Genomic DNA, 27,365 nt, shown 5'->3' with positions numbered 1-27,365 from the left:
TTGACCTTCGGCCTCATCCTTGGTTAATGTTCGTTTGCTTTTTCTTCTTCCCACCAGCCTTTCTTTTCCACGCCTTGTTGATATTCTGAGGCTTTTCCTGCCTGCTTTCGGACTAATAGACACTTATATAACATGCTCGTTAGGAGGTTATACTCTAGAAAGAGCGGAATGTATATAGAACCGCAGCTCCCTCTCTATAAGTTTGAGATACAATTGATGCTGTCATGTAATCACTGTTGAGAGTCACGTGTCCTGGCGGGGCAAACAGTGGGATACAGGCGAGTATCTCTTGAATGGTCATACTTTGTTTGATATATTTGTGCTTCTCAATGACCATTGAGACCTCTGTGCTGCCTTAGTATTGCTAAAAAGAGGTATGGAGTATGCTGGTATCATTCACAACTCCACAACCCGGAAAATACAGCGCTTTCTTCTCCATCTCCGGGCAACGGTTAATAGTAGTAACAAGCCAGTCTCTAGATGTCCTTCTGTAGTCTAACCAGTTTAGCCAATGAACCTGCTGATCCAACAGCCAGCAGCATCCCTTTGTCTAGCTATGTCTATTTTTACTTGTTTTTTCTCAGTCTCAGCTCTTACCTGTGTAAGTCTGTCTCGCGGGGTGTGTATCGAGATCACTTCAACTTAACTTATCTACCTGTCAGCGCGCGAATCATATCTAGCTCTAGACTACAGTACTTCCATCTTGAGAACATAAAGCGGCAAGGGCGGCAAACAACTGTATCCCCGTCAAGGACAAGCTACCTAAGCTGCAGCAGAGAAAAAGAAGCAAACAAAATCCAGTGATCCTCATTCGCATCCACAGCCATCCCAAGGCGTCCTAGTTGACCACGAACCCCATCCTCCTCATGCGGCTCTCCTTGCAATAGACCCAGGCAATCCATCCCACTTATTACCATTTAGAGGGGTAGTCTTATTATTGCTATTATTATTATTCTGATGACGATGGCGGAACATGCCTCCCAGTGGATGATGCAGCAGCCCCCCACAGGCAGAAACAGCTTGCCGCCCGAACCCACCACCGCAACTGCAACGGCCAACGACACTCCGACTCCCACTGCCGCGCATGCTACCATCTCCGCCAACACTACCACCACAACGACCACCACCAACACCATTACTTTCTCGACGCCTGATCTTAATATCGTCCACGGTCACGAGGGCCCTTTTGTGCAGCCCTCATCCTACCTTCGCCCACGAGGTCTCTCACATCCAATGCGCCCATCTGAGCCCGAGAGGGCAATTGATCGGGAAGAGCGTGAGGGTCTAGTGAGTCTACCCCTCTTTTTGCTTTTTTTCCTTGCTCTTCTTGGTCATCTTGTGTTGTTTGCAACTATTCCTTTTTTTTATTGCAATTTCTTCCTTGCAGGTGCTCGAACTGTTGAAGATCACCCCACGTGCGCTATGTATTACTGGTTTTATATCATGGCGGGATCTTCGAGAATTAGAGCTCTTCATGCAGCACGGTTTCCCATTGCATTTGTCTCCGCGCTGACGGCCTTATGCAATTTGGCTAACGGGTTCCCTTGCTTGGATATGGTGTAGCGTGCCATCCGTAACTTCCTCAAAGTCCGCACCAGCTACGATGTTCTTCCGCTCAGTTTCCGGCTCATCATATTCGATACTTCGCTCTCTGTCAAGGAGAGTTTGAATATCCTGATTCAAAATGGCATGTATACATTCTTCTCGCTTGCAGGGTGGCCGCTCGGAATGCCCCAAAGATACTCTCCGAAGGCCGCAACAATCCCAATATTTCTACGGTCCAGATTGGAACACAATAGCTGACTGGGTGGATGTGCGCGGTGTGACCTACAGGCATCGTATCAGCTCCGTTATGGGATTCAAAGACCTCGACCTTTGCCGGTCTTCTGACCACTTCCGACTACATCAACGTCATACAGTATTATTTTCAAAATCCCGCGGCACTGGACCAGATTGACCAATTTCGACTGGACAGTCTTCGAGGTGCGTGCCTGATGTCTCGATACTTGTGAATTTACTCTGTGCAACCTGAAACTGAACAAATGTCACAGAGGTGGAAAAGGCTCTCGGTGTTGCTCCGCCGGAAACTATTTCGATCGACCCAGAACGGCCGCTTTACGAGGCCTGTCGACGCATGCTCGAATCTCGCGCTCGCAGAATCCCTCTCGTTACAAATGATAGCCAAACGGACCGACCTCATGTTCTCAGCGTGGTGACTCAGTACCGAATACTCAAGTTCGTGGCGGTCAATGTTAGTGACACACAAAAGTTAAAGAAGCCGCTCAAGGAAATTCTGTTGGGCACCTATGATAACATCGCCACGGCGTCAATGGATACACCAGTGATTGATGTCATCCACATACTCGTGGAGCGGAGTATATCTAGCGTTCCCATCCTGAACTCGGAAGGTAAGTTCGAACTCTCGTCTCGCAGGTCAACTCTAGTGTCCGGCTAACCGGAACTCCTAGGTGTTGTCTACAATGTCTTTGAAGCGGTAGATGTTATCACACTGATCAAGGGAGGCGTATATGACGACCTCAGTCTCACGGTCGGCGAAGCCTTGAAGAAACGAAGTGCGGTACGTTCTCTTTATTCTACGGTCTTCCCCTATCCACTGCTGACATCAGTCGCAGGAATTCCCCGGTATTTACACATGTTCTCTGAACGACGGTCTGGACACCATTTTCGATACTATTCGCAAATCTCGCGTGCACCGCCTGGTTGTGGTGGATGGAGACTTCCGACTCAAGGGTGTTCTCACTCTGAGTGATATCTTACAATATATACTCCTCGAGGGCGAAAATGACGAATTATCATGATATGAAAGAGATTTTCTGCGCACAAGCGGTCGCGGATATATCTAAAATTTGCATGGAAACGGCGTTGACTCACTTCTACATCAGATCGATTTTGAGGCTTTGCAACATCAGGTTTGGCTGGTAACAAATGGCTACGCCGCATATTCATTGTTCCCCTGTCAGCCATTTTTCTTCCTTTCATTGCTTTTATTCTTGTCTTGTCCTTATATAAGGATGCCACGATGTAAGACGCACGCACGAAAGGTAATGGGATGGTTGTCCTTGGCTCCATCTGCGCTGTATTCGAAGGCGCTTGGCTCGACAACAATAGATTTCATTTTGATGATACGTCTTTATTTTCCAACTATTCATGTTTACTCTTCGTCTCTGTGATTCCTTTTGTCAAGACTTTTCTTTTTCCGTTCACCCGCGAGACATGGAGACCTAGACCGGAGGTAATTGTCCGATGCTGTTGACACATCCGTCGAAAAGAAGGAACGAAGAACAGCACATTGATCAGGCTGCCTGCCTTCTGTCAACAAAATTCCCCACAACTCGGGAAAGCGCACAGTGACCACACCATTATGCTGACGGTCAAAGGAGGGCCGGGATAATTTCTCGTCTACATGAGAATATACCAGACTTCATATCCTTCAATGCTAGACAACGACTCCTTCTCACGTGAGAATGGGACTCTTCAATACTTTCTTTAGAGCCTCAGAGCAAGCCAATGAGAGAACTTTAGAGGGCAGGCAGTCGTGGACCTGGGTACACCGCACACGAGCGGGTGCTGTCACACAGGCTACGCACCGAACAAATCCCTCTTTAAAACAAGCCTCGAACGAACAAGGTACAATCGGAACAGGCGCAGCCAACGATGGCCACTGCTCCAAGGAGTATCATGTCAATGAGCCTGAATCTAACCCCACATCAGCTGGGAGTCTCGAACAGGCACTTACTTCTGGTGACTCTGACCCTTCCTCGAACTATTCATGTCTTAAAACAGGCTCGCAACAAGGATTCACAGAATCACAGCATCCAGTGGCAGGCTCGAAAGGACTTGCAGGCTTTATGACGTCCCTTCGTTCTCGCAAGCCTCGGCACCGGAAATCGCTAATGCGACTTGGGGGGCGGTCTCGACAAAATGACTGTGCCCTTCACGGCGCAAGAACGGATTGTGTATGCATTAGCTCCAGGGAAAACTCAACTATAGACAAGGATGCAGATGAACACCAGGAGTCCCGCAAAGCCAGCGACAAGACCCTCCAGTCTGTCAATTCCAACCTCACAACCGAGACTGTCTGTCGTCACCCTTCCCGAAACACTTCCAATCCGATTCCCTTTATCGAACGGGAATATATATACGAAAATCCTTTCGATGAAGTTGAGGAGTCGCCCCAGTTAGTAGCGGTTTCCAACCCATTCACAGACCGATTCAAAGCCGCCTCTCGATCCAGCAGGGACTCCAGCTCCATCTATAGTCTTACCGATTCTCAGAAGCCACAGAACCTCCATGTCTACAAAAGGTCAAGAAGGCCTGTCATCTGCACCGACCTGGATATCATGGGAAGCTTGTCACGGGAGAGCTCTCTCCCCATGTCGTGCTTGGATGAGGGCAATTGGTCGGACATTTTCGATCGGCGCAAAGCCGCCATAGCGTTTAATGATCTAGCTATCAAACTGAATTTAAAACCTTTGCCCTTGAGCAATCCTAGGCATCAGGGAGGCGGCGATTGCTCTCATGCTCACCCCACTTCAGGTAAGTTGAGTGTATCCCCATTGACGGCATTTAAGGGTGGTTGCTGATGAAAACTTGACGCGGATATCAGGCTCGCGGCCCTGCGACGTTGCGGGGGAGCTGCCTCGGCGGCGGGATAGGATTATTCGTCGGATCAGAACAGTGCGATCGACCTTCCATCTCAAGGCCCAGAGTATGCCACAGGAGCGAAAGTTGCGTCGAATGAAAACATTTGCCAACCTCTCCTACTGTTCTTATCGGATGGATGCCCTAGCCGGGAAGTCTTTGGAAACTCTAGCTCGCCTTGGGGGCCACAGCTTCTTGGCCTATCCCGGAGACTTTGCACCGACGGCACTTAAATTACCCGTGTGCTTTGTGGCGACGGCGACCTATTTGAGATGTCGTGGTATGCATCCCCTGAATCTCAGAGATGAATATCTGCTTACCAAGGCGAGCTGCAGGTCCACTTGTCCGAGACTTGTTCTTCGATCCGGGTGATTTGGGCGCGGCTGCACAGATATATGGTTATTTCGCCAGCCAGGTGCTATCCACTGAGAGAGAGCAGGACAAGATTCAGATTACGATGGGCAGTGGCGAGATGCCGTCCGAATTGATGAGCATCCTGAGTTCAATCCAGTCGCAGCGGCATTCGACTCACATCCTCAGCGTCGGGTGGGTGTTCAAGCGCCTGCTTGCTGGGCTTCCTGGCGGCATTTTGGGATCCACGCACCTGTACAGCGCCCTGTTGGATATCTACATCAAGACTCCTTCTTTGGAGGACAAGCTCAACAGCCCTGACCAAAAGCTCAAACGGACGCGTAGCTGTCTCGGAGGGCTAACTCAAGCAAGGTACACAAGGATCAAAGCGATTGGCCTCGCCATTCTAGCCTTGGCGGGTCCCATGCAACTAGAGCTGATGTGCGCTGTTTTCGGATTATGTGCCTTTTACGTGCATGAAACGAGACGAATTGTGGAGTATGAGCGGCATGGGTACAGAACTGGCGTTGGAAAACTTGAACTCGTGACGCGTTCGCAGATATTGGAAGGGCTCGGCCAAGTCTTTGGGCCCCTGCTGACGGATCAAGGGCCAGAAGAAGGTGCTTATGATCTGGAGACCCTGCGCATACTTGAAATGAATCGCACATATGTGGCGATGATGCTGATTGCTAACTGGCGAGCCGTGAGTCGCCAAATGCGGGTTTGGGAAGATCAAGTGCACGTGCCCGAGCGACTTACAATATCTTGGTCGACTGAGGGCTCGGAATAGCTTGGATGGAGCAGATGATGGATCATTAATCTGTGCTTGGTTCAACGGGCCGGCTTGTGGGCACGGGACGATTCTTGGACTTTGTAGAATGATTTGTTGATATAACCTGATGGTGTTTGGTTTTCGAGTCAGGCTGAGCCGCGGTGTAACCCAATTAGAGGCCATTCGATGAATGAGACAGCGGACAGCCAAGGGCATCCTGGTCGGGATTCGTGTACAATAGCTGAATTGGTTGGTAGACAAGAGTGAAGGCGGGGGAAAAAGACGATCTCCAGCAGTACCTTTCATCATCATTATGACACAAGCGGCTTGCCTAGTCTTCTACCCCTGACGGAAGTACGACTGTATTATGGACAAGGATGGCAGTCTGACCATACCATTGGTGGGTAGCTACCCTATTAGATAGATCGCCGTGGTCACAGCTGTTGATAGGATTCATACTTTGTATCTAGATAGTGGGTAGTTCAGTAGACCCTTTGAAGTTCGTTCCAACAGGTCCCGGATCAAGCGTTTGGAAGGATATATCTCAACCACTATCCACTGTCTGGAAGTCCGACCATACTTTACGTCCACAAGTTTCTACTCCCAGACAGAGCTCTGAGCGAGAACACCCCTTATATGGATGGATGTACAGTATATATATGTCTAGAGTACATGAAATGAGTACAATAAGAATAGGGTATGTACTTGGTTGGCCAAGGATAAGAAACCCCCCAAGATCAGATCCAGTTTCTCGTAGTTGGAATAGGAATTGAGTTGAGTTAGCTGGAGAGGTGGAGGATGAAACACCTAGTGGGAGTGCGTTACTGCATTTGCCCCGTTTGCCTCTCCTGGGCTTTGGACCAAGGACAAGCGATCCGAAGGGTGGAGCAGACGCCGATCCCTGAACGCTGAGTTGTCGGATTTCTGGACCGGCAGATTGTAGTCTACGTCCGTTCCTCTACCACTGGAAGCAGATACCTTGACGGGACTCTTTCCGGGATGCGGACCAGAATATGTATGGAGTGTATGGAGTACATTGGAAGATGGGCTCGATGAGGTGATGATCCCTTGGATGCAGGGTAAACCTGATTCTGGGCCGATGGGGACGAGCACTCTGGATTCCGGGCTCGCTGGGTGAGACAGACGCGTGTCTTGACTGTCTCTTGCCGATAACTTGTTGATTTATCTTGATATTTGAGTAGTACTCAGTGGAGCACTACAGATAAAAGCCAAGGTCTTAACTGTTGACCTGAGTGGAGCGATGTTGGAGGTGACGTGATCGTTAGCATCATACCTTGGCTTGAACCTGAACGTCGATCCATGAATGTGCAGAACTGTAAGTTATCTATCTATTTCCTTTCTGACTTCGAGGTGTTGGCCGTATCCATGGTTATAAGGGTGAGTGGCAGGTTGACAGCAGGACTGCCGTGGTTGAGAGTGTGTACGTGTACCTCAGTGTGAGGCCTGAGCAACTCGAGTACCTGGCATCTCAGGTTCTTGAATTCCTGATGTGTTAGCTATGCAGAGGATAGGTGGCGATTATTAAATGCTAGAGAGCTGTCATATCTCATATTACATTGAATATGCACGTGCGGATGCAAGGGAGGAAGGCTGGAAGGGTCTACTATTGAGAGTCTGGCATGTCTGCTGCGAGTAAGAGGGACTTGCGGATATACAGTACCTTAATCAGAGCCACCTAACCCGGTACGGATTACGGAAAACCATCAGAGAAACCAAGTGGCGAAGCGAATCAGCGGCCACAAACGCTGAGTCAGCCTGTCAATGACGTCACTATGTTCCAGCTCTGGTGGGGGTTGGTGTCCGGAATAAAACTCAGCCCAATCAGAGAAGAGAAAGAAACTGTCCCTGCCTGTTTAGGAAAGTACCTCTCATCTGTTCTAGCTGGTTGTGGAAGTACCACAGGTGTCGAGGGTCAGCAAAGTACGTTACTTTTTCTACGGATAGATACATAGTACCACGTACCTTTGTTCTTGGATCAGGGCCTCGGGCCTCAGGCCTCTGCCCTTGATCCCCTGCCTAAAGGGGGAGGAAACAAGGAAAAACGGTGGATTCTTAGTCTATCACTCTTATGGTTCTCCCAGTCAATCCATGTTGCTCTTGCTCCCTCCGCGTGTCCCAGCCAATGATGGTCCCTACCGCCATCATCAACTCTTTAACCTCCGTCAATTCCATTCAGATTGTCCCCTCCCATCTCACAAAGTTCTGGGTTCTTACAGGTCGAGATCGTCCACCAACGGGACTGCTAGATGTCGCCATTAATCTCATCATGGGGGGTTTCAAGTAGATAGATAACGCTATCGCAGGTCTATTTCCTCGTTGGGGTTATATAAGTTTTGATTCTGGCGTCTTATAACCACAGCCTTTCTATGGGTACCACATTACTACTCCCTATTTAAGAGACAGAAACAGGGAACTATATTGTAATAACATATATATCATACAGGATAAATGCGCTGTTTATCTGAGCAGTAAATGATTGACTCTCTTACTTCCACATTGGCAGGGGGCAGTTGGAATCGCAAACAATTGCAGTCTCAACCTCAATGATTGTCCTGTCTATCATCTGTACATGGAAGTGATTTCTGTCTGGTTTTCCTCAAAACTTGTTCTTCCTTTTCTCTGTCATCATCCACCTTCCCTTGAACTGATCTGCTCCTCTTCTTCAGCGTTCCCTCTTGTCTAGCCACTCCATACACTCCCCACTTTGTTTCTCCTTCCATGCTTTTTGCGCTCCCTGGTTGCAACAACTCGGATCTGACCACACACCACTCCATTTCCTCCCTCTCAATTCTCGTTCTCCGGGGTTCTTTACAGATTCTAGACTCATCTTAGCTAAATTCCCTTTTTCGTCTCCTCCTCGCCAACGCGGTTTTATTCTCCTGTCCTTTCTTATTCGCCTTGTTCGCCCTTCCTTCCTTCTCTTTGGATAAGGCTATCCACGTCCGCCTCTACCACCAACTACGGTACTCCTCTTCGCTCTCCCTCTCTCCTCCCTCTGCACCTCCTTTGTCCCTTGCCTCTAAACCTACAAAGTCTCAAGCAAATCCTTCCCGCTACCCCTTCCGCTCTGATTGTTTGGCCGGATCAGCTGTCACTTCTCGGCCCGCCACTTACACTCCCGTCCTATCAATCAATCCACGGCTGCTATAGATATCTAACTCACTCGTCGTCGACGTCTTCTTGTTTTCTTCTTCTTTCTGTCTTGCTCCTTTAATATCATTTTTGACAGCTTTCTCTCTCATCCATACCTAATTCAAATACCATTTGTCTGTGGCGTACTCTTCAGCTCGAACCCCCTTGTACAACGCATCGTGCAACCATCGCTTCCCGATGTCCACTCTCAATATGTTACCGGAGCAATCCGCTTTTGGTCGGTCTGCAATGCCTGGTCCCAATGCTGTCAACCCTGGCCCCTCTCCGTTTGCTCCTCCTAATTCATACTCTGGTGACTTTCTGGGACTCTCTCTCCCTGACGAAGAGCATCTCTGGGGTATGAGTCCTATGTCCTCCTCCATGCCCTCATGGAACGGAAAGAACGAGCAGATGTTCTCCAATCCTAACCTTGAACGCGACCTCAAGCGCTCCCATGTCCGCAATGGCCAGCCTACTCCACCTCCATACGGTGACAACAAGACGCACACGGTCGGTGATCTATACTCGCTGTCTCAGTGCCAATTCTCCAACGGAGCACAAAATTTCCAGACCCATAACGATCGTAGAAGCTTCTGTGAGCAGTCAGCCATAAATAGCAACGGCGGCAGCTCCAAACGTCGCAAGGGTCGCGACTCCAAGATGACCCAGGCCGAATACAACGAACAGCAGCAGGAAAAGGCGAAGCGGGAGAAGTTTCTGGAACGCAACCGATTGGCCGCCAGCAAATGCCGGCAGAAGAAGAAAGAGCATACACAGCTTCTTGAGTCGCGATATAGGGAGCAGTCTGACAAGAAGGAGCAACTGGTGTCTGAGATTGCACGCCTGCGCTCGGAGATTCTTGGCCTGAAGAACGAAGTCCTGAAGCACGCTCAATGCGGAGATGAGCCGATCAAGCTTCATCTGGCACAGATGGTGAAGAAGATTACCTACAATGACACAACGGCCCCGGAGTTGACCGACGTACGGGATGCAGCATCCTCTTCAGAAGGGCCGATGACCCCTCGACCTCAGCAGGCGCTGTCCTTTGGCTTTGATGATCCGCTGCACCTGGAACCCTCTCGTGCCGGCGAGTCGATGGACCAGTCCGTCCGTCGGGACTCGGAGGCTTCAGTCCTGACGGAGAACTCTTATGCCTTTTCGACCGACGACAGCTTTGACGATTTGATCAATGTTTGAGCCTTTTCAACCCCTGATGTGACAATGACCTCGTGCTTTGCTTTAATGACTATTACTACTACTACGATCCATACTGGCGCCTGGCTGGGAAAAGTATGGAAACAAGGGTCTGCGGATTAGCCTGCTTGCTATTTTACCTTATGGCGAAGGAACCTGCTTGGTTATTCGGAGTTTAATGAGGATGCTAGGCGGTATCATTCTTACAATGGTTTATGGATGGTTTGTGCTTTTCTTTGCTTTGCTTTTGGTTTGATGCTGGCTTGCTCAAGGGAGGTTCCTCTGCGACTGGGTACCGGGAGTACTCATGATGATAGTAATTCATGAATGATAGATGTACATTAGGCGAATCAAGCCTGCTCAATGCTATTCAATAGTGGTACCAGTAGAGATTTAGCCGCAACAAGTGTTTTCAGCTGCTCAACCAGTAATGGCAATGCAATATTCAGTGTCATTCTGTCGTCTTAAGCTATATAATACTTAGTATCACGAAGCAGCACTTCCAGCCTCCACATGCAATATACTCCCATCCTTGCTACGATCACCATCCCCATCACCATTACTAGCCGCCTCACACCCAGCCTCCCTCCGACTTTCCGAATCACGGGAATCCCCCTCAAACAAAGCACTAATCTCCTCCAACGACTTCCCCCTCGTCTCCAGCACGCACCCCCACACAAACCCCACAATCAACAGATCCAACCCCCCAAACAGCAAGAACGTAGCCCATTTAATCTTTGCCAGGACAAACGGCGTGCTAAACGACCACACAAAATTGAACATCCATTGCGCGCCGACGCCCACCGCTACTCCGGGCTCGCGGATGCGCGTGGGGAAGAGCTCAGACACGCAGGGCCAGGGGAGGGGGCCCCAGGAGAGATTGTAGGCTGTGATGTCGAGGTAGATTAGGGTGATGGTTGCGATTGCTGCTGGCGTAATACTTTCTGCTGGGGTTCCTGGTGAGGCGGGTGCCCGGGGGTAGGATTTGAGGACGGCGGCGGTGGCGAGCATGCAGGCGGACATGGCTGCTGCGCCGGAGAGGAGGAGTGGGCGGCGGCCGAAGCGGTCGGAGAGGAAGAGGAGGAAGAAGAGACAGGATAGTACTTTTATGGCGCCGAAGATGCCTGTTAGGAGGAGGGGGGTGGTACTCTCACTATCGCTGTCACTAGGGCCGACGAGGAGGGAGAAGAACTGCGGGGCGAAGTAGGCGAGGGCGGTGGCGCCTGTGGATTGTTGAGCGAGGAAGAGGCCGAAGGCTAGGAGGAGGCGGCGGGCGTTAGGTCCCGCGAGGAGCTCGCGGGGGTGGAAGTTGGCTGTTGCGGCGCGCTCTTGCTCGAGGCCTTGGCGCATGTCGGTGAATTCGGCGGAGAGGGCCGGAGAGGATGGGGACGCGGCGCGGATCCAGAGCAGGCTGGAGTGCGCGCGGGCGTGGTCGCCCTTGGCGAGGAGCCAGCGGACGCTCTCCGGAAGAGTGCTGGTGCCGAGTCCCATGAGGGCGCCGGGAACGAGCTGCAGGGCGATGGGGATCTGCCATTGGGCTGGGGAGGCGGGCATGAACTTGATGGCGTAGTCGATCCAGTACGAGACGAGGATGCCAATGGTGTAGGTGAACTGGTAGCAGCTGCCGAGGCGGGCGCGCGACTCCTTAGGGCTCATCTCGGCCATGTAGATGGGGATGACGGTGGCGGAGCCTCCAATCCCCAGGCCGCAGATCACCCGGCCGGCGTAGAACAGGGCCAGCGAGTGCGAGTTGATGACCTCGAGGATGACACCCGCGCAGAAAACAGCGGAACATGCCATCATGGCGAGACGACGGCCCCAGCGGTTCGTCACGGGCCACACGGCGAAGCAGCCTACCAGGGCGCCGGCCTGCTGAATGCCGACGGCGATGGAGCTGACGCAGGTCTTTTCGGCGGGACTGTATCGGAAGTCGCGCGCAAAGGACTCAAAGGTGAGCACTCCTCCTGTAGATCATCAGCCTCGCGTTCGAACATAACAGGAGTAATGATCGAGGACTAACCAATCACCCCGGAGTCATACCCAAACAACGCACCACCGCAGCAAAGCACAGCTGCCAGCCAGAACAGCCGTAACCCGGCAAGACGGAAATCCGTCTGCTCGGTGGGGTCAGGAGGAACAAGATCAAGATCGTCAGGATCCTGTTGAGGAAGCTGGTTGTACGACCTCATTTTGAGCAAGTGTCAACAAGACATCCGGTCCTGCATGAAATAGCGACATGGGTTCTCCCAGTAAGAACGCTGGAAAGGAATCAACGTGGTGATACCCGATCAGATAGATCCAGAGGATCGCTCCTGCAAGGAACCAAGCCATGTAATGATAGCATTGTGAGTGTACTGTTGACGCTGAGATTGATCAACATACCGCTGTCTGATTATGTCAGGGGCATGACGTATCTGTTAGCCGACTGCCGACTGCGCAACAGAGTGGAGAGATCACGCCATGATGGACTGTGAAAGATGCAGTTTAATAGAGAAAGACGAGAATAACAGGCACAAGCACGATGCTATTGCAGCTGTGAGGACGCTGTATAAACAATCTAAGGCGTCAGTGATCACCAAATCCGGCCACCCCGCAGTCCGCTCACTGACGGGGAATAAAACCCCACCCAAACTTTAGTCCCAAGGAGTTGTGATGACTATTATGGGAAGTCTGTCAAGTGAGCCAATAATATAGACACATCCAACAGCAAATGTCCAGCCAGGTACACTCCTGACATGGCTACACAGCCGACAGCCGATGGGCGATGGTCGTCAAATGAAGGAAGATCATCCGGCAAGTAGTCCTACTGGACTGTCTTGGTTTATCAAGTCAACTAAATTCGCAATTCAATTGGTGTACAATATACAGCGATAGCAACCATCACTGGTGGCTGAGCTGATACATAATGGCATACATAATATGATGGGGAGCGCTGCTCTCCCCTCATCTCCCCTCCTCCCTTCAGATCTCCCTGCTCCATTCTCGGCACCAATCTGTTGCTCTATCATGGCTAAACGTCCCAATTTCCTCGTCATCGTCGCCGACGACTTGGGCTTCTCCGATGTAGGATGCTTCGGAGGGGAAATCCGCACACCCAACATCGATCGTCTTGCTTTAAATGGAGGCGTCCGTTTCACAGACTTTCATGCGGCGGCTGCTTGTTCGTGAGTGTCTTTTCTCTAGCATTAGATCGCCCTCTTGACCTGGAGTAACCGCGATAGTCCCACCCGCGCCATGATCATGACGGGGACAGACCACCACATCGCAGGTCTCGGCAACCTGATCGAATGGACCAACATCTCCGGGCAGAACGGACCCAAGGGCTCCCAGATGAGCACGGCGCCCCAGCGCGGCATGCCCGGTTACGAGGGTTACTTGAACGAGCGAGTCGTCGCGCTGCCCGAGCTGCTGCGGGATGCGGGCTACCACACCGTCATGTCTGGGAAATGGCATCTGGGCCTCACGCCCGAGCGATCGCCGCACAAGCGAGGCTTCGAGCGCTCGTTTGCGCATCTGCCTGCCTGCTCGAACCACTATGCCTACGAGCCGCAGCTCCAGGGGTCCGATGACACGCCTACATTCCTTGAAGCGAGCTACATCGCCCTCCACATGGAAGATGATCACTACGTGAAGCGGTTGCCGGAGGGGTGGTATTCGTCCGACGGATACGGCGACAAGATGCTTCAGTATCTCTCCGACTGGCACGAGAAAAAGGACGAGCGACCTTTCTTCGCCTACCTGCCCTTCACGGCCCCGCATTGGCCGCTCCAGGCGCCCCGCGAGTACATCGACCATTACCGCGGCGTTTACGACGACGGACCCGATGCGCTGCGTCTGAAGCGACTGCAGCGGCTCAAGGAGCTGGGGATGATCCGTCCGGACGTGGAGCCTCACCCCGTCGTCGCGGACGAGGTCAAAGAATGGGCCGACTACAGCCCGGAGGAGAAGAAGAAGTCGTGCACCGCCATGGAGGTCTATGCGGGCATGGTGGAGTGCATCGATGCCAACGTCGGCAAGGTCGTCGACTACCTGGCCTCCATCGGCGAGCTGGACAACACCTTTGTCTGCTTCATGTCCGACAACGGCGCCGAGGGCGCCGCCTACGAGGCCTACCCCATGGTCCAGAGCGGCGTCATGCCCTATCTCCAGAAATACTACGACAACAGTCTCGAAAATCTAGGCAATGCCAACTCGTTCATCTGGTACGGGCCGCGCTGGGCGCAGGCTGCCACCGCCCCGTCCCGTCTGTACAAAGCCTACACCACTGAAGGCGGCGTCCGCGTCCCCTTCCTGGCCAGGTTCCCCCGCAACGTGCCTGCAGCGCGGAGTGGGATTACGGACCAGTTTGCAACGGTCATGGATCTCGCGCCGACTATTCTTGACATGGCGGGAGTCAAGCATCCGGCTCCCACGTACCAAAGTCGTGAAGTGGTTCCCATGCGCGGCAAGAGCTTCTACCCGTGGGCGCGGGGTGAGTCGGAACGGATTCACGAGAAGGACTTCATCCAAGGATGGGAGACCTGCGGCCGTGCGGCGCTTCGGTTCGGTGACTGGAAGATCGTATATATTCCGAAACCCAAGGGTCCCGAGCGATGGCAGCTGTACAATCTGGCCGACGATCCTGGCGAGGTGCACGACCTGGCGGATGTTCATCCCGAGCGATTGAAGCAGTTGCTGAAACTGTGGGATCAGTACGTGATCGAGACGGGTGTGATTCCTCTGAATCCGGATCTGGGTGACTTTCTCGAGGCGACCGAGGCGCAGATGCCGGAGAATGCCTGGATGGAGTATGATTACTGGAAGAAGGGGGCTCGCGATGAGCCTGAAAAGTTCATGCGGAAGCCACAGCGGTTCCAGAGAGTGGTCAAGCAGTTTTAGTTTGTGACTGACTAATTCCCTCGCTGTATGATAGTTTTACCATGCGGTCAATATGAACGCTCGTCTGCAGCAATCCCCATGTAGCTTGCCCGCAAGTAATGGACCCACTAACTGCCAAACATACCTTAGATTTCTTCTTGACGCATATCATTATCAAGCTATATCAGAACGTAAAAATCAGTAAAGAGTTCGCGCCTCACGCACCGCGAATCCGCCCAGGTTCGAGACGCGTCCTGTCTCCGCGTCATCTCCTCCAGAAGGAACAGCACTTTGCTTGCGTTGGGATGCCGCTGCGTCACGTCGCTGTCACAGGCCACCATGCGCTGCATCTCCTGCACGATCCACCGCCGTTGAGTCAGCGTACCCTCCAGCCCGGCAATAAAAAGCGGCCAGAAGAAGCTGACCGGCAGGTGTCGCTGCGTACTTGCCGACTCAGCCGTCGCCAGCTGGATGATCTGATCCACAGCGCGGTTGACTCGGTCAGTCCGCGGATAAATAGCGAATGCTACCCGGTGCAGATAGATGAAAATCGCCAGAAAGTTGGCTATATACTGTCGGAATGTGCGGCATACCTCGTCCGCGACCGACTGACTTAAGGAGCCAAGCAGCTCTTCAGGTCGGTCGTACACGTCCAGCACTGGTGGGCGGCAGTTCCATAGAGTCTCCAAGTCAGCGCCCACCCTGTGAGCAATCTGCAGAACCTCAAATTCATCACCCAGCGTCCCGCGACTGCGATGATGCAGGTCAATGCAAACAATCCGCCGGATAATTTGCTGGGCTTGGACGAAGAAGCGAAACACGGGTCCCACAATGGCATCGTAGACAAGATAGCCTGGTTTCGACAGAAGGTAATCGTCTGTCACTTTCTTGTCTACTGGACGATCGTCCATAATACTACTGCTGAAGGACGATTGTCCGGAAACGGCACAGCTCGATTCGTTTTGCGCCGTCGAGAGCTCAGCCAGGCTGCCGAGTTCTATTAGAGGATCGCCATCTCGGCCGGCAATCAGCGATTTCACATCCAGAAGAGAGACCCACGAGACCACCAGGCGGCCAAAGCCAGTCCATGACTGGATCTGGTGGTGAAAGCGCTGCAGCAACAGGTATGCTGAGTGGAGAAAAGAAGTGCCATGGCGGCCCAGCTCCGGGGATGATAGTGACTGTACAGCGTTTAGTCAATCTTTGACCGTAAACTTGGACATACCGTACATACTTCAGATAACATGAGCAGAAAGACAGTGGTAAAGACCTTTACCAACGTTGGCTCATCCACTTGCCCAAATATGTATGACTGCCCTTCCAAACTTGCCTGCTGGTGGTACGTTGACGCTGAATTAGGCTGACTCCCTTCCTTAATTCCCTTATGCACCTCTGCAAAACAGTAGATGCTATTCCGCAAGGGTCGAAAGTCGCGCGATTGCGCTACAATAACCTCACGCACATATTTCCATTCGAGGTTCACGGGTCCGAATATCGTCGAGGGTGGATCGGAGCTGAGGAAATATGCCAGCAGATGCTCCTCATACGCGGCTCCGGTCTCCGTCCACATACCCTCCGTAGCTGGAGACTGTGATTGCGTTCCCTTTGAATAAACACTTGAGTCCCAGCTCATCGATCGATCAGTATGCGGTACATTTGTAGTGTCGTCCGAAGCCTTGCAAGACGTCGCATTGGTAAATTCGGATAACCCGTTGGTCAGATCGAGGTGCTTGCGCTCTAACTCGGACGTAATCTCGCTCATGAAACCAAGCATATCAAATGGTCCGGGTGATGCCGCCGCATTATCCACAGATCGCAATTGCGAAGCGTCAGCTGCCTGCGGCGCCAGATATGCCTGCTGCCCCTCTGGTCGTAGCACTGTACTGAAATAGCTCGCATCTGGTCTCTGGAAGGTGTTTGCGGTCGGATTCCCCGTCACAGTAGCTGTGTGACCATTAGCCTGTCGCGGGACGGCAGCAGGCACAATCGTCTTGTAGACACAACCCAGCCGAAGTCGGGTACAGTTGGCACAGATTGGTTTCGCTTCATCACACCGAACCTTTCGCGCTCGACATGTCAGGCACCCGGATCGTCTTCGAGGACCCGACCTGCCTAATCCCCGTGCTCTGGGAGGAGCCTAAATGCAGTCAGAACAGCTAACAACTCTACAAGGAACGAACGATCGCCAGAATATGAACGATGGTTAGAAAGATGGTTTACCTCCATAATAAGTCGGCTGCCCCTGCTCAACAGGCATGGTGCGCAGTTGGCTTGGGCAACGCGCAGTTGCAGCTGCGACGAGACACATAAACAAGCAGTGAATTTCCCCGCAGTTCGGGCGGCCCACTCTCCACCAACACAAGCCCGAGGATGGCCTCACACACCAACTTCAGGTTAACATCTCCCTTGTCTACGGACAGACAACTGTAGAATAAGGCAGAATGCATTCATACTCTGATATCATGGTGCTTCCATGGTGTGCTGATGAGTTACATACATAGGCTATTTCCAGTAAGCGTCACAACACGCACATATATATACATCTTTCAACCCTTTAGTACAGTCAAGCTCAGAATGTACGGTGGTGGTCCTATCACTATACAAAAAATTGGATGAATCGTGTCATAAGCCTCCGGGAAGTTCCTGATACGACCTTTGCATTTTATCAACACCCCAACACTTGGCCATGTGCAGCAAATGTCCTCGCTCTTTTCTCACGTATGTCGCAAAGCATATGCCTGCCAGCGCAATCGCCCCGTAACTGATAAAGACGGGATATCTGAATTGCTCCGGGAGAGGAAAAACTATTGTGGTTGCAAATGACAGCATCTCAAAGACGTTCTGCACGCCCATTTCGGTTGAGGAGAATCGTCCCCGGGCATCTTCTTCGACACCCTACATGATAGACATTAGCAACGGCATCTAATAGCAGCCTTTAGGTGGGACGCGATTACCTCTTGAACGAGAAACTGAACCGACAAATCAAAACCCCACAGACCAATCCGACTTAAAGCAACTCCGAGAATGAGGCTCACTGCTACCAGCCGAGAGAGCGAGTCATACAAGGCAAAAGCCACTGCTGTAGTGGCCAAACAGCCAAGCTGCCAATTGAGGAACCACAGTCCCGACCTAATGGGCCCGATCCTGCCCATGATGAATGGTGCTGCCCATGTGCCAGACAATTCCGCGACCACGGCGCCGATTCTCATACAGCTGACCTGCAGAGGATCGAATCCCGTATGCAAGAGATATGTGACCATCGTGGTGCCAAAGGAGAGAACAGTAAGATAGAGCAGGCTCAAGGCAAAGGACGCCAGGAAGACTGGACTAGCCACGTACTCTCTCCAGGGCGAAGCAGCCCGTTTGACCAGGTGAATTGTTCTTTTAATCATACTCTGTTGGTTTGCCGTGGGATTTTCGGGTGCATTGTCAACAGCTCCACTTCCATCATCTGTCGGGACTGAAGCTGTCCGCACGAGTTCCGGTATCGCCTCGTACACCTAACATAATGCCTGGTCAGGCTCAAAGTGATGTAAAGGGCGAAAAAAAGATGAACTCACCTGAGCAATGGCAATGTATTCAATAAAGACACAAAGAACATTCCCTCCCAAGACCGTCCAGACTGCGACCTTTGTAGACAAGCCGTCGACGAGCGATATTACCACAGGGGCCACAAGCTTGCAGAATAGATCTATCCGTCTCATCGATGCATTCAAATCTGTACAGGCGTCAGTGCAACGTGGAATAACATCGGGATATTTGGTTATCTACCTTGCCTCTCGATAGCTAGAGTGTCTGAAACGATGATGACCTAACTCGACGTCAGAGTTCCATGTCCAGAAGTATTCGCTTTGATACGACATACCCAATCCCTCTCGACAGCCACTGTGTTTGCTGTTGCTGCCAGTTTCTCCACGCAAGCGAGCAGAACAACTGCAAGAAATAAACCCGAGACGATAGGCTCAGATGGATCAGGTTCTCGAACTGAAGGTATGAGAAGGGCTACAAAGCATGCGCAGGACACTGCAACAGGTACTCTCTGCCAGACTAGAAAGTGTAAGCAATCATATAGCCATTCATCAACTTAGTGATAATATGTTGGCACGAGAAGCGACCTACCGATGGAGTGACGAATCGCTACCAGGCGGTTCGATCGATCCATCTTGGATCCTAACCAAGAAGACAGAGCCACCGCCGATGCAGAACGCACCAATGCGTAGATCGAGGCATACAACAGAGTTCCCTGGAAGATAGAAGCAAGGAACAAGACAGCGCCGAACTCAAACATGCGTGAGTTCCATGTCGACAAGAAGTGAGAAACATAAAGTCTCCTCAACACACTTTGGGAGCTTGCCGTTCGAGTCGTCCGTACGCTGGGGGAAGCTTCTCTTTCTAGAAGAAATTCAGCTGCTTCTAGTGAGTCTTCCTGATGACTATTCATATCTGGCTGCGTTTCCATCATTGGCCCTGATTGCAGTGGATAGTAGCAAGTGGTCCAGGCTCAGTATAATGCTAGGTATCCTCGCGGATGATGGCTATGGATCAAAACCTTTCAACCAGGTTTATAGTTGGCCCATCGTTTGTCTAAGTGCATATAAGGAAGCCATGGAATCAAAATAGTGAACAACCCCTTCGACGTTAAAAGTTTGCAGGCGGATGCGAGAGACAATCGGTGGCCTGACGCTCATTGGTGAGTCGGAAGGCCGCTGATCGAGAGTTCATCCCCAAGTTCCCCAACGCTTCTCCGTAGATGATTATTCATCGGCAGCGTAAGTAAATACTTTTTTGGCTTCTTCCTGAACGTGGGTTTCCCGTATCGGATGATAAGTGGAGCGGGATATATCTGGCTCGAACACTCATCTTTTTTGTCCTTTTACTCGTCGTCATTTCTCATGGTACCTCGCACTGGTATACGGAATACCTACAGCGATACTGTTCCTCTTCACTTACACTCAGATCCCAGTATAGTTCTGCACTAAGGGCTGAACCTACGAATCATCAGCAAGTGACGAAGTCGTCAAGCTAGATTTGTATTTGTTCTTGATTACTTCCTAACCAGTGACCATTAGAGTACTGCTAGAATTTGTAATGCTACTTCAGGATGACCAGAAATGCGTAGGAGCAATGCTCTGGCCAGCTTTTTATGCTTAATATTCCGTATGAGGATTAATCGCCCCGGCCTTTACCAATAATGGATTTTTCCTTAGATTCAGAGATATCAGTCCAATAAGTATGATGTTCCTTTGCACCGTCCAGCTCACAAAACTACTTTACACCTCTTAACTTTTCAAAGATGCAACCATAGAACGCCGGATCAGCCCCGTCATATGAGATGAACACAAAAGCCAGACGAGGAACTCAAAAGAGATGAACAGATGCTATCGGCCCGAAAGAGAGCTAGGGTCGTACTCAGATTCGCCCGGTCCACCCTCTAAACCTGACCGGACAAAGAGAGCCTCGCGATCCATGGGAGAAAAAGGGTATCAATGTCAATCATGCGTCGTCCTGATGTCGTTGTAGCACAGACGAGGAAACATGCACGGGGCAGGACACCAGGCGAAATTGGTCGGGCACGTCACGTGAAATGCGGATAGGTGATAACCATTCAGCTCAGCAGAACGAGGATAACAGAGTCGCCTCGCAGGAACCTGGTAGGACGAGTTAGGAACGCGACTGATAGTAACATATAGAAGTTCTGCACTTACATCTTGCTGATGAAGCGATCCTTGTTCACGCCCCTTCCCTTTCCGCCCTTCGGCTTCTCCGTCCACATTTCTTTCACGTTCTCGAGCACCATATTGCAGTGGCGGTCAAATGCCTTCACTCGGGCAAGTAGCTTGCGGTTGTTCCGGCATGAGATCAGAACCTGAGTGTGGGTGCGAGTAGCGGTTTGGAGAAGAGACAGGGGGCCAGCTGTGAGCTCGTGTTCTTCTACCAAGGCGACCTCATATTCACTGGAAAAGCACAATGTCAGAGAGATGAGTAAGACGCGGGATAGCACGGAACTGTGGATGTGCGAATTGGATGGACAGGATCAAGCATAGGGAAGAGTCGCATGGGAGACTGTCACATGACATATCCAGAGTCCGATGCACTCAAGCATAGGGTATGCGATGATGAAGGGTGAAATATAGGATGCACATACGTAAGTTCGCTCTTGGGCTTGTTCAGCAAATCCCTGTTAGGATAGACGTCTGGTTAGCATGAACGGAACAGATTGATGTCGGAATTACACCATATTGAATGCCATCAATGACTCATGCTGAAGCCTTGAAGAGAAAAGAGGGGTAAGCACGTACTGAATCTTGGGATCGGTCGACATGATGGCTGTATAAAAAGGCGCTGGCTGGTGGTCTTCCTTCTTCGTAGTGCTGCTCCCTTGTCTCTCTTGCGCTCTCTCTGCCCTCAGCAGCTTCTTAGTCAAAGGCGGTCAAGCCCTGGTGTCGAGTCTTGGCGCACACTGGTCACGTGCGACGCGACTCTGCCGTGTTTTGCAGGCATCCTTTCCCGAGGTCGCGATTGGCTGCGTCACGTCGCGTCGGCAGAAACACTCAACACGCTGTAGGCGATCGTCACAGCGGATGCAAGGCGTGCTTGCTTTTCTCTCCCATAACTAGCTTTCTCCTCTCCAACCATCTCCTCAATTACATCCTTACTTCCTTTTCTTGACGAGTCATATTGCGTTCAGTGGATGAAAAGGCTGTTCTCAGTTCACTCCTTCCCTCAATTCCTTCTTCACCGTGTCTTCTGTCGATATAAGCTTCAAGGAAACCCCTACCTGCCCGTCCCACGTTGAACATTCCAATCGACTTCCCCCGCGTCCCGTATTGCATAATCATACATACCTGTACATTCTCCAGGTCGACGCAAAGCTTCGATCGAATCAAGGCTGGCTATGAATAAACGAAAGTAGCGGGTTCGGCTCGAAATTCCTACCTTGCTTCGCGTTCAAGCTCTCGCCTCTCCCTTGTTCCTCAGCGTCCGACACACCTGAACGAGTCGCTTGCGTCTTCTTCATAAACCTCCGAACGTCATTTATCTCCAATTCTATTTTGAATTGAGAGCTACTTTGGCTTATGGTTGAGATCGGATTCCTTGTGGCATGGAATCTCAGGACGGAATATCCGTCCGGCCTATGAGGCGTGGGTTTGCTCTGTCAGATACAGTCTGTTGATGCTAACCATTGAATGCGGAATTACAGTGAAGGTGCTCTACACATTTGACGATGAGAGTAAAACGAATTGCCTGGCCCGGTGGCCTCACTTACTCGACATCCAGACTGCATCCCTGGATGAGCAAACTCAGATTGGTGTCATCGAGCTGAAAACGTGCATTCAAGCCATTGTGTCTGCGAGGTGGGCCGCTCCTGTTCTTGGGCTCAAGCCAAATCGTGCTAATTGATCTTCCTTCGACAACCTAGTCCCGAACTGGTGGCCAAGCTGGGACAAGACTACACAGTATATGCCTATGACTATTCCGAATATGAGACGCCGTTAGTCGGTCAGGGGATGCTCTCGTGGGTCCTCGCTTCGGCCTCTCCGACTCCCAACGCACCAGCACATCAATCAAAGACTATGGTAACGGGTCGTGTGTGCAAAAATGTGCTCGGTCTCTTTTCAAAAGGTGCACAAGAAACATTGGAGGTCAAACTGCGATTGGTGCCAGTACCTACTGTTATGCAGAGTGAATACCTCGAAAGCATGCAGAAATATCGGGAGTTGAGCAACATCATTCCTCATGAGTTTGACGCACAATCATGGACTGTCTTCCTTCGTCAGAACCCCGGGCTGCTCGGTCCCTCCAACACACAGCCCCTTGACCGCACAACATCACCCATGGATCACGCTGGAATTGAACGGTTTCACCGGTTACTTAGCGAAGGGTCGACTCCAAGGGAATTGTCTTCGATTGCTCCAAACGGAAATTTTCGGTCTATATCACCTGCGCAGTCCGCGCTTGCCGCTCCGAGCAGGGTGTCCACACCTGGCCAACTTCAGCAACTTCATGAGCAACTTCAAATACAGCAGGCACCTCAGCAGCTGCTGCAGCATGAAAGGTCGCACGGGGAAATTCGCCCTTCCTCTAGTGCTTCCATGCGCGATTCTGAGCTGCCTTTGCATGTGCACTATGCCAGCCGCCGGGATTCGGTACAGTCAGGCTATGGAAGCTGTGATGAATCTGCCGACCAACAGCCACGAAAGCGAGCCAAGCTGTATCGAGCGGATTGGCCAGGTAGATCTGACTTCAACATTGAGAGACAGCCAAGCTCTTTGCGTGTCGCAGCCAGTACAGCTGCCTCTGTTCGGATTCACCGTCCTACCCCTGTCAATCCCGCTATTACTGCTGCCCAGAATTCGAACGAGGAGCCTGTCCGGCCGCCAACACCTATCTCTGGATCGAACGATCTCCCACGCAGAGGGCGACCTGCCCCCAGCCTCCTACGCGAATCGTCTGTTCAGAGTAACTATACTTCACCATACCCCATGAGTGATGATCCAGGTGATCACAACTCTCACTCGCCGGAGGAGCCGCGCTACCAGGGTCTGTTCGAACCATCAATCAGTATGCCTTCTTCGCCTCCGGTCTTGGATTGCGGGTTTCCCAATCCATCTAGTCCCGTCCTTCCACCTATGGTAACCGATCCCGACTCGGGTTTCATGAGCGGTGGCCTGGATGATCTCTTGGATGATGATATGGGTACTCCTTTGGAGGATTGTGCAAAGTCGATCTCGAATGACGCACCAAAGCGCAGATGCGCAACGGACGCTGCAGCACAGGCCAGCTCTCCTATCAATCCTTCTGCAGTACCAGAGAATCAGATTGAGAACGCTCCTCCTGCTCCTGCCCCAACCCGCGGTCCTGCCAGTGCGGCCGGCTCGAGGCCACCCTCGCGGGCGAGTTTCAGACAGGCCCCCAAGCCTTTGGCTCCTGCCCCCATCTCACAAAGTGAATTGGAGCAACTCATGAATGCGATCCCCGCAAGTGACCCCGTCGTCCCGACACATGTTCCTGCTCAATATGCCCATTCCTGGACAGGCCCCATGAGCGACCTCCCCAGCGCTGAGACGCCTACGCCGAAGCCTGTGACCGAGGATGGCAAAGTCCGGAGTGGGGCGGGGGCAAGAAGGCTCAGGCAGGTCCAGGCACGTCTGGATAAGTGTATACGAGACGGTCAGGTCCCTCCTTACTGCGAGAACTGTGGGGCCATTGAAACTCCCACTTGGCGCAGGGCCTGGTCAAAGGAGTTTGTTGGAGGGGAATCCGATGCCAATGAGCTGATGAAGGATCCCACCATGCTATTCTGGCAGGTTGTGGAAAGGAATGACAAGGATGAGGTCACAAAGTTCAAAATGTTCAAGAAATCCTTGGTTGACGCCGACAATGACTTTGTCCAGATCCTTCTCTGTAACCGTAAGTCGATAGGTTGTTTTCCCCACTGGAATCGCTGCTGACATACAGGAAGCCTGCGGTCTTTGGCTGCATAAATTCAAGTGTATGCGCCCTGAGAACAGATGGAATAAGCCGGCCAGCGGGAAGAAGAAGCGGATGCCCCGGAACCGTAAGGGAGGAGGCCCGCTCTCGGACAATGGTACCTTGGCGAAAATACACCCCAAGCCCCAGTCGTCAAAGCCGGCTGGGTCCTCCCCTGGTGCGTCTGATGCCTCGTCGCCTGCTGAAGAGGAAACCCCGCGCGCAGATAATGGCAACGAGAATGGAAACGATCGAGACAATGACGACGATGTTCAAGAAGTGCCGTCCCAGCGGCGTCGTGCCAATAGCGCTGAGCCACGGCGGTCGTCGGACACCGCAGAAAAGCGTTGGCAGCAGCAAGATGCAACGGAGGCGCTGCGGCGGGCTATCCAGTCCAGCCCAGCCCGAAACCTTGAGAAACGCCCTGGTCCGGCGGTTGATGAGAACAGCCTTACACCTAAGCCAGTGAGAAGAGCGCTCTTTCATAGTGCTCAGAACGAAGGTTGTCCTCTCAAGCCCTTGGGCGGTTCAGCCCTGAACAGTCCACGCCGTAGCCCTCGCGTTAACTGTCGCGATCCAGGTCAAAAGCCTCAAGACAAGGAAAACGCGGCGATTGACAAAGACATAGAAGGGTTATTCAAGAGTCCGCCTTTTGAATATGATCTGCCCGCCAGCCCTACCCCCAGAAGACGAAACCAGCGCAGCAACCTGCTGGGAGAGAAGCGCAATTCGTTGCCGTGTATCTCACCTTTGTCCAAAGCGCGCCTGGAGGGAAGCTCAGACATGACGCCTACCAAGCTCAGCGCGCAGAAACTTCACCGTATACAGGGCAGTACGACTGCGACGCCCCGTCAAAATAGAACGCCGAAGTCTCTGCGATCTTTAGGACCAGATCTGCCTTCCATGCCCGACGGTGAATTTAATGTGGAAGCCTTGGACAATATTGACAGTATGCTTGTTGATATCTTTGAGGACGTGCCGTCTTCTGCACAGTGTGACTCCTTCTTTTCTTTTGGGCAACCCAAGGACTCGACGAGCGGCAACTGGTCTGGATGGATTGAATCCGATTATATTTCATTGAACGGATCCGACGACCAGGAGGCAAACGGCGAGCAGCGGACGGGTAGGCGCAGCGGCGCGAGTGAGGACGAAGATCTCATCCACGCCATTCTATCCGACCCGGACATCCAAAAGAATGCGCATTTCGATCCATTCCAGTTTACTGGTGCAGGCGCCTTGGAGTCTGGCATTTTTGGCTCAGATTCAGTCCCCACCGATGTCATCGCTCTCGGCTCCAGAACCAAAAACGCCGAGGAGCCCGCGAGCAAGGAGTCGGCTTGAGTATTACAAAACTAATGCCTTATGACCTCTCTCTTCCTCTCACTATTTCCTTTTTCCACTTCGATCTCGCACATTACACACACCTCGTTCATGATCAAATCTTCAGTCTGTCTGCTTTTTCTTAGCGAAGGCGTTGGGCGGGATTCCTGGCAATTCCAGTGAAGTCTGTGTTTTCCCATGCATTTATGCGAAGTGCCCCATATCATGATGTTGTTCTGGCGTTCTGCTCTGCCCATCTGACACAGTTGTCAAAATGCACAAAAGCCTGTTTCACTCTCCTGTTGTCTAGCCTGACTGCTGGATCAATTTTCCTTAGTTATGACATCAAAGGGGCGGTATGTCTCTTCTTAGCATTTAGATAATGAACTAAAGATATGCATGTATGCATTTATTTGGAACGTTTCTGCAGAGTCCAGCTGTAGTCCACTGAGGAACAGACTTGGCATGACTTGACTTCAACCGAGACCGATTCTTACGACCTGACCAACTACAAATAGCGGCAGAAGACTCAGCATGTCATTGGCAAATGCAATTGATACGAATCCTTATCATTGCCATTATACCCCTTGCTTCATCCAGTAAAGCAAGGAAGCTTTGAAAGAACTGTCTGAGAAGCATCCCAAGAGCAGCAACCACCCTGCGTTAACCTGATCCATTGACTCCGTACAGAATCCACGGGCTTCCACCTCAGAGCAACTAGGCATCCGTAGGCTTGTCGCAGAATAAAGGGTACGTCAGATTCGAGATATAGTCCGAAACTGCGTTGCAAAAGATGCACAAATAGAACCAATTCATCTATTCATTGGAATCATAGAATATAGGCTTCAGCTTATGCGTCACTTCGACGACGTGTTCGTAGATCTTGTAGTCTGTGCAGCCACTTTCATTAGTCATTCGCTCGCTTTGCTTCCCAATGCCTCGAAGTCGGCGAGGTGTGCAAGGCACTCACCGCAATCCGAAGGGTTACCCCAGTCCGTCGTGGCCAGGACACGGATCCCGAGACCCTGTTACGCATCATTAGCTCCTTCTGTCCGCTTTCTCTTGGTCTCAGAGGCACGTACCTGCCCACCCTCTAATTCCGTGACTTTCCCTACCACCTCGACTAACTTTCCCATTTGGAGATGCGAGTCTGACTTTAGGATGAGAGTGACGTCCCCGTTATTCCCGCATGTTATTGTTGCGGTGTCGCCGTGGAGGGCTGTTACCGTTCCGAGGATGCGGACGGTGTGTGTTGAGGAGCCGCTGGAGGGGTGGAAGGCGTGGAGGTGGGCTGGGAGGACGCGGGGGGTTTGGAGGGACATTTCGTCTTCTCTTCTTTTGGATCGAAGTCTTTGAAATCTTGGAGGTAATTATTTCGGGCCGTGCAGTGGTTGTTCGCTGGGTTTGATAGGCAGCGTTGTCGATGTAGAGAGGTTGATATCTTTCAATGGTTAAGCTCCGTCGCGGGGCGCGCAACGCGTGTTCACGTGATCTCATTACACTCTCGACCGCCCGCTGGGGCTGAGCTCCATACGTCAATCGGCAGATGTTTGATCGGAGATATCGACTTTTTTCTCCGCGGTAT

The 27,365-nt window shown here is 51.7% G+C and overlaps 9 protein-coding genes across 9 annotated transcripts; 5 read left to right on the top strand and 4 right to left on the bottom strand.

Annotated features, from left to right (window-relative positions):
- Positions 1–963: 963 nt before the first annotated feature.
- On the top strand, positions 964–2,819 carry snf4 (AMP-activated serine/threonine-protein kinase regulatory subunit SNF4; the record flags this gene model as incomplete). The annotated part of the gene is made up of 6 exons (XM_089600186.1): positions 964–1,287; positions 1,564–1,663; positions 1,846–1,983; positions 2,052–2,408; positions 2,469–2,578; positions 2,634–2,819. The coding sequence occupies 6 exons, from the start codon at positions 964–966 to the stop codon at positions 2,817–2,819; spliced, it is 1,215 nt and encodes a 404-aa protein (XP_089455648.1).
- A 666-nt stretch (positions 2,820–3,485) lies between these two features.
- Positions 3,486–5,803, top strand: ALT_7110 (uncharacterized protein; the record flags this gene model as incomplete). The annotated part of the gene is made up of 3 exons (XM_033557357.2): positions 3,486–4,557; positions 4,628–4,942; positions 4,998–5,803. 3 exons carry the CDS (start codon positions 3,486–3,488, stop codon positions 5,801–5,803), a joined length of 2,193 nt encoding a protein of 730 aa, XP_033413248.1.
- A 3,348-nt stretch (positions 5,804–9,151) lies between these two features.
- Positions 9,152–10,135, top strand: atfB (bZIP transcription factor atfB; the record flags this gene model as incomplete). Its single annotated transcript, XM_033557358.2, has 1 exon — positions 9,152–10,135. One exon carries the CDS (start codon positions 9,152–9,154, stop codon positions 10,133–10,135), a length of 984 nt encoding a protein of 327 aa, XP_033413249.2.
- A 483-nt stretch (positions 10,136–10,618) lies between these two features.
- ALT_7108 (sugar porter family MFS transporter) lies at positions 10,619–12,321 on the bottom strand (the record flags this gene model as incomplete). Its single annotated transcript, XM_033557359.2, has 2 exons — positions 10,619–12,096; positions 12,153–12,321. The coding sequence occupies 2 exons, from the start codon at positions 12,319–12,321 to the stop codon at positions 10,619–10,621; spliced, it is 1,647 nt and encodes a 548-aa protein (XP_033413250.2).
- An 817-nt stretch (positions 12,322–13,138) lies between these two features.
- Positions 13,139–15,010, top strand: ALT_7107 (arylsulfatase; the record flags this gene model as incomplete). The annotated part of the gene is made up of 2 exons (XM_033557360.1): positions 13,139–13,296; positions 13,354–15,010. 2 exons carry the CDS (start codon positions 13,139–13,141, stop codon positions 15,008–15,010), a joined length of 1,815 nt encoding a protein of 604 aa, XP_033413251.1.
- A 158-nt stretch (positions 15,011–15,168) lies between these two features.
- On the bottom strand, positions 15,169–19,151 carry ALT_7106 (uncharacterized protein; the record flags this gene model as incomplete). Its single annotated transcript, XM_033557362.2, has 8 exons — positions 15,169–16,170; positions 16,224–17,126; positions 17,708–17,884; positions 17,944–18,489; positions 18,550–18,707; positions 18,761–18,800; positions 18,855–19,036; positions 19,109–19,151. 8 exons carry the CDS (start codon positions 19,149–19,151, stop codon positions 15,169–15,171), a joined length of 3,051 nt encoding a protein of 1,016 aa, XP_033413253.2.
- A 1,443-nt stretch (positions 19,152–20,594) lies between these two features.
- Positions 20,595–21,311, bottom strand: ALT_7105 (mRNA splicing protein SMD2; the record flags this gene model as incomplete). Its single annotated transcript, XM_033557363.1, has 4 exons — positions 20,595–20,637; positions 20,695–20,943; positions 21,135–21,167; positions 21,289–21,311. The coding sequence occupies 4 exons, from the start codon at positions 21,309–21,311 to the stop codon at positions 20,595–20,597; spliced, it is 348 nt and encodes a 115-aa protein (XP_033413254.1).
- Positions 21,312–22,162: 851 nt separating this feature from the next.
- On the top strand, positions 22,163–25,801 carry ALT_7104 (putative GATA transcription factor (Ams2); the record flags this gene model as incomplete). The annotated part of the gene is made up of 3 exons (XM_033557364.2): positions 22,163–22,344; positions 22,410–24,400; positions 24,453–25,801. 3 exons carry the CDS (start codon positions 22,163–22,165, stop codon positions 25,799–25,801), a joined length of 3,522 nt encoding a protein of 1,173 aa, XP_033413255.2.
- An 890-nt stretch (positions 25,802–26,691) lies between these two features.
- Positions 26,692–27,102, bottom strand: ALT_7103 (putative ssDNA binding protein Ssb3; the record flags this gene model as incomplete). The annotated part of the gene is made up of 2 exons (XM_033557365.2): positions 26,692–26,805; positions 26,863–27,102. 2 exons carry the CDS (start codon positions 27,100–27,102, stop codon positions 26,692–26,694), a joined length of 354 nt encoding a protein of 117 aa, XP_033413256.2.
- Positions 27,103–27,365: the final 263 nt, after the last annotated feature.

This window comes from Aspergillus lentulus (assembly GCF_001445615.1).
Source record: "Aspergillus lentulus DNA, contig: Alt12, strain: IFM 54703, whole genome shotgun sequence".
In the NCBI taxonomy this organism is placed as follows: domain Eukaryota; kingdom Fungi; phylum Ascomycota; class Eurotiomycetes; order Eurotiales; family Aspergillaceae; genus Aspergillus; species Aspergillus lentulus.
This window is presented reverse-complemented; position numbering and strand designations above follow the sequence as displayed.